The 6,003-nt window shown below is 55.3% G+C and overlaps 1 protein-coding gene across 1 annotated transcript; it reads right to left on the bottom strand.

Annotated features, from left to right (window-relative positions):
* Nucleotides 1-1,179: 1,179 nt before the first annotated feature.
* On the bottom strand, nucleotides 1,180-1,773 carry RNF222 (ring finger protein 222). The gene has a single exon (XM_039231470.1). It carries the CDS (start codon nucleotides 1,771-1,773, stop codon nucleotides 1,180-1,182), a length of 594 nt encoding a protein of 197 aa, XP_039087401.1.
* Between the last annotated feature and the right edge of the window lie 4,230 nt (nucleotides 1,774-6,003).

Below are 6,003 nucleotides of genomic sequence, written 5' to 3'. Positions count from 1 at the left end.
CGAACTTTGCCGAGAGGGGTGTAGGTTGGGGGCGGGGCGGGGGGAACTTGGACTTAGCTCTCGGCACATCTGGGGTGTGAACCACCGCCTGTCTGAGAGCGCAGCTGAGACTTTTTGTTGTTAAGATTATGGCCCATTGACGTAGGGCGAGACCCAGTCCGAGTGGCCCTCCCGGAGCCCGGGGACAGGGATCCGTGGCACCTGGGCTCAGCATTCGCTGAGACTGTGGAGTCCCTGACGAACCCAGCTGCTTGGCTTCCCCACCCTTCCTCGCCCAGCCCGGCCTGGCCGGGAATCCGCCCGGGGAAACTGGCCCGGCTGGTGTGGCCTCTAATGAGTGGCTGGGTCAGGAGGAGGCCCTTGGCTGGCTGGGAGGCGGCAGGAACCCTCAGGGGTTAATTTGCCCGCATAGTTCTCCGCTGACTCCAGTCTGGGCCATCAGGCTTCCCTGCTCTCCCCGCCTGCCAGTCCACCCTTGAGAACCCCAAGACTCAAACTTTGAGCCATTCATGGGCCTGCGGGGCTTGTTGAGGCCTCTGACTCTGTTTGCGGGCCCATCTGCCAGCCTCGGCCTCAGCCCCCCTTTTCTGTTACGTTCCCCAGGGGTCCCCAGGGTCACAGCCCCTGAGATCAGCTCCTCCCCCCACGGGAAGGCCTTCCAGGCTGGTGACTTGGGGTTCAGGAGAATCTGGGAGGTGGGACGGCGGCCATGAGGGTGGTTGCTGAGATTTGGGGAAACTGCTCTTCCGATTGCTGCTGACAGCAAACTACAGAGCCCGGGGGGGGGGGGAGGCGATTCTGACCTGGAGGCGTCTGCCCTTGGGCCCCCATCCAGCCACCTGGGAGCCCCGCCTGGCTTCAGGTAGGTCACCTGAAGGCAGATAAGGAAGGCGCTCAGGGCTGGTGACCCGCAGCAAGGGGGACCCACCATCTTTCCACTTTGCTCAGGACCAGCCTGGGGGAGGGGCAGTATCTACTGAGGCTACCACCAGCCCCCACCAGGGGGGTGGGGGGCACAGCTGTGGCTCCTGAGGGGCCTCCACCACGTGCTGGACGCTGGCCGGGAAGCTGGCGGTGCCCGTTTGGGCCCAGAGCTCAGCCCCTGCCTCCCCAGCCCCTGCCCTGCGGAAGTGAGAGGTGAGGGTGGCCATCCAGGCCCCTGTCAGCCCAGGGCGGCTCTCAGGCCTGCTTCCTCACCAGCAGCACCCAGGGCAGGATGGCGGCCACCACGGCCACCACGGCGATGAGGGTGATGAGCAGCAGGGCCCGAGAGCGGCAGCAGAAGGCCCGGCGGGAGCTGGGGCCTGGCGAGGCCTCCAACAGCTCCCCCAGGCCGCGCCGGGGCAGCACGCTGTCCTGGTCGCCCAGGGGCATCCCGTGGCGGCTGATGACGAAGATCTGCGGCTCGCGGGCCAGGCCGGGCGGCAGCTCGGAGGGCAGCTGGGCGCCCTGGCTGGGGGGCGGCCTCCACGCCGTGGGGGAGGCGGCCGGGGGGCCCACGGGCACGGCCAAGGTCTGGGAGCCCCGGTCCAGCATAGAGGCCCAGCGGGAGCTCTTCTTGCTGAGGAAGGTGACGTAGCGGCAGACGGGGCAGACGATGGTCCTCTGCACCTGGCCGTCCACGCGCGTGGAGAGCAGGTACTTGACCAGGCAGTCATGGCAGAACACGTGGCCGCAGCTGAGCGTGCGGCTGGCGCCGTCCAGGTCACGGAACTTCTCGTAGCACACGGGACACTCGCTGCCCGAGCTGTCCTTGCTCTCGCCTTCTGACATGGCCGGTGCGCCCGGGCAGGGCTTTAGCTGGGGAGGGAAGGGCTGTGAGCGCCGGGCCTTTCCCTGCTTCCCAAGTCCCTCCCGCACCCCTGCTGTCCCCCGCTCTGTCCTTTCCTCCTCTGCTCCTCCTCCTCTTCCTCACTGGAGTCTGAGATCTGGAGCCCAAGCCCCTCAGGAGGAGATGAGGGAGCATTTCTGGAAGGATGGGGAGACAGGTACGGAGGAACCCCAACAGCGAGAGACTCTGCAAGGAGGGGCGTGGATTGCGATGAAGGCGTTGCCTCCCTGATCTCTCACCCCAACCATGACAAGCATGCATGGTGAGGTCACCACCTCCCCTCTTCCTGCTTTGATGCCAGATGTGAAGGCAGGGGGACCCACTTCCTGGGGGAAGCAGGCAGCTAAGCAGATGCTCTCCGCCCCCCCTCCCCCCCCACTCAGCCTGTATCTAGAGTGGCTGTTTTCCAGAAGATCCTTTGCTGCTCCTCTCTCTCCCAGCTCCCGGACTGACTGAGCCACTGGATGGTCTCCAGCCATTGGACTGCATTCCTCTCTGTGCTAAGCGTGCCTATAAAGCAATGACTGTTTTGAAAATAAAGCTCAGAACTTACACATCCAAGTGCCCTCTGGCCCTCTGTGTAGTCACGGCAGAGAGCTGTGGGCTCCCACGTCCACCTGCCACAGCCCACTCATTCTTCAAATTCTTCCTGGGCTGCCTGAAGGCAGTGAGAGAACCTCCTGATTAACCTTGGTAAAGGCCGATTTTCATCCTTCGAGGATCTGTCTGGTATTTTGGAAATGGCCACAGGTCACCTGGAGCCAGACCTGGTGAGAAAGTGCACGAATGATCAGGTGGTATGATGCTGTTTGGAATCGAAGATACCAAGGGCGCCTGGGGGCTCAGTCGGCTGAACGGCTGACTCTTGGTTTCAGCTCAGGTCATGATCTCGCAGTTCATGAGGTGGAGCCCCGCATCGGACTCTGCACTGATGCTGCCAGCTCTGCTTGGGATTCTCTTTCTCTCCGTCTCTTTCTGCCCCTCCCCTGCTCGCTCACTCTCTCAAAATAAACTTAAAAAATAATTAAAAAAAATTAAAGATAGGGAGCCACCATAAAGGAGCAAGGCGGGTTTTAAATGGTATCTGAGAGCAAACCAGAGCCCCCAAAGATGTTCTCGGAAGTGGCGGAATTGTTGGATTAAGGACACAGCTTCTCAAATGTTGACTTTGAATGGAAACACCTACTCGGGTGGATGGTGAAGTTCAGGGTTCCTCATTGACAAGTTTCCTGCATTGCAACTGGGTAGCCTAAGCTCATCTAGACCAGCCTCGTGGGAAGGACCTGTGATCACCCATCTTGATATTTTCTTCCATCAGTGAGGTAGACAAAAGACATCTGGACACACTGACAAGCGGAACTCTGTGGAAGTCCCCACAACCAAGAGACGCCATAATCGGAACAAGATCAGTTATTAGAAAAGACTATAGTTTCTCAAATCATAAATCTTCTGGAACCTCTCTCCTCTCTTGGCTTGGTTCCAAATGTATTTCGCCAAGTTGAAAATGTCCCATCAGGTATAAGGAGCGAAACTAGGTGAAGGTGGGAAGGGGGAGCTGGGGCCCTGGAGGTAGCCCCAAAATCTTTTCAGAGGTTTGCAAGCTTTGGTCTCTGGGGGATCAATGCGGCCCCCAGGCTGGGTGAGGATTTCAAGTGCTCAGACTCTGGAATGGAGTTCAAATCCTTGATACACCCATTACCGTCTGTATAGCATCAGGCAAATTGTTTGACCTTACCCTGTTCCCCATCTGGAAGTTGCGGTTAACAGTGCTGCTTTCCCCTCAGAGTTGTTCAGAGCGTTAAGTGAGCTAATGTGAAGGAAGAGTCCGGCACACGCTACGTGCTTAGCAAGTGGGAGATGTCATTGCTGAGACAGGCCAAATCCTCTCTGCCCCTAGCATTTGCCTCCCCTCCCCCACTCCTCATGAGTTGTTCATTATTATTAAAAAATTTTTTTAATGTTTATTTATTTTTGAGAGAGAGAGAGAGAGACAGAGTACGAGTGGGGAAGGGGTAGAGAGAGAGGGAGATACAGAATTCGAACAGTCTCCAGGTTCTGAGCTCTCAGCCTACTGTGGGGCTTGAACCCATGGACTGCAAGATAGTGACCTGATCTGACCTTGGACGCTTAACCGACTGAGCCACCCAGGTGCCCCAGTTGTTCCTTATTATATAGATGACTAAAATTAACACACATCTCTGACAGAGGTCAGCTCCTGTCAAATTAGAATAGCTGTACAAGATGATGAAGAGATGATGGGGTGGACTGGGCAACAGGCTCAAGGGGAGATTAGGGAAGTGATGGGCAATAGATAGCAACTAAGATGATGATTCAAATGTGTCTCTGTCATTTTTGTTAACACATTTGCAAATGTCTAAACTGTGGATTATTCTCAAGAATGGCCATGATCCTCTTAAGCTAACCAACTACTAACAAGTCTCCCTGCATTTCACAACCCCCACAGGCATATGGTGGCAACTCCATCCATCCATCCACCTGTCCACTTGTCCATCCATCCATCTACCCATCTGCCCATCCACCTATTCTTCCTTCCTTCCATCCATCCATCCATCCATCTATCCATCCATCCATCCATCCACCTATCCTTCCTTCAATCCATCCACTCATCCATCTATCTATCCAACCATCCATCCACTCACCCACCCTCCCACCCATCCACCTATTCTTCCATCCTTCCATTTATCCATCCATCCATCCATCCATCCACCCACCCACCTACACACTCATCTACCTATCCATCCATCCATCCAACCATCCATCCATCCATCCATCCATCCATCCATCCATCCATCCAACCATCCACCCATCCATCCACCCACCCACCTACACACCCATCTACCCATCCATCCATCCATCCATCCATCCACCCACCCAATTATTCAACAAATAGTTCTTGAGCTCCTGCTGCATGCCAGGTACTAAGCTTTGACATTGGACATCAGCAGGATCAAGAAAGTCCTTCATGAAACTTCAGAGCTCAGGGGACATGTATAAATGTTCTTGAAAAAAGAGATTTTTTTTAAAAAGGAGGAATGGTGATTAATAGCTGAAGTTGTTTGGGTCACTGAGAAGTAGGCATCAAGGTATGCAAGAGAATTAAAGCAGATAGTTAAGAGAATGTGAGGGGAAGGAAGGACTTTTGAGGTCATTGAGGATGTGTCTGGTATTTTGGAAATGACCACAGGTTAAATCTAATTTTATAAGGGAGAAGACCAGGTCCAGAGAAGGAAAAGTGACCTGGCTGAGGCCACCAGGGAGGATGACAGAGAGGGAGAGATGACAGAGAGACAGACAAAGAGAGAGGAGATCCCATAGATGATATAGAGAACATTATTAGCATCCATTGATGAGTTGGGTGAGTAGCTCTTTAGTTTGGGACGCACAATCCTCTCTGACATGAGCAGAGGAGGGGGGAGGAGAGCCTCTACTTTTCAGTGGAGTTTGAGGAAAAGTAAAAGGGATCCAGGGGTGCAGAAGCCCAGGTCCCCACTGATGGCCTCCCTGGGCAACCCTTTCTCCTTCCTGTGCTCCAGGAGAGCCACGTCACTCACGCCTGGACAGTGCCACCCTCCGTCCCCACCTCCTTCTCCCCTCCCTTCCTCGGTCTTTCCCTCCCCTCTCCCTCCTTGCGTCCCTCCCTTTCTCTTAAGTCCATTTCATTATTCCTTGAGTTCTTCTCCTGCGCCTGACTCTGTGCTGGGGGTGCTGGGGCCGGGGTGAGGGCGGCCAGAGAAATTCAAGGCACTTGCTCTGGTGTGGGCACAAACTAGCTCGATAACAATGGAAGGCATTATATGCCCGAAGGCATCCCGCTGGTCCTTTAGGAACCTGTGGGGAAGAGTAGGGGTGGAAAGTCTTCCCAGGTGAGGTGGGACCAGTATCGAGCTAATAATAACTAATTATAACAGCGACCGTTTATTGAACACTAATTACGTGCTTGGCGTATTACATCTCTTCCTCGTGTAATCCTCGCAACAACTGAGGGAGGTAGGTATTACTTCCATTCTACAGATGAGGAGACTGAGGCTCAGGGCTTCAGGAACTCGTTCAAAGCCATACTGCCAGGACAGGGGGGCCCCGGGATGCTACATTCTGCCGCCTCTGGTGAGGGTTTGGATGTGCCTTCCTGGAGGGCAGTCCAGACCTTGGTC

Source organism: Hyaena hyaena, unplaced genomic scaffold (genome assembly GCF_003009895.1).
Source record: "Hyaena hyaena isolate Hyena2069 unplaced genomic scaffold, ASM300989v1 scaffold_58, whole genome shotgun sequence".
Lineage (NCBI taxonomy): Eukaryota > Metazoa > Chordata > Mammalia > Carnivora > Hyaenidae > Hyaena > Hyaena hyaena.
The sequence above is the reverse complement of the archived record's forward strand: the minus strand, read 5'-3'. Positions and strand labels throughout refer to the sequence as shown.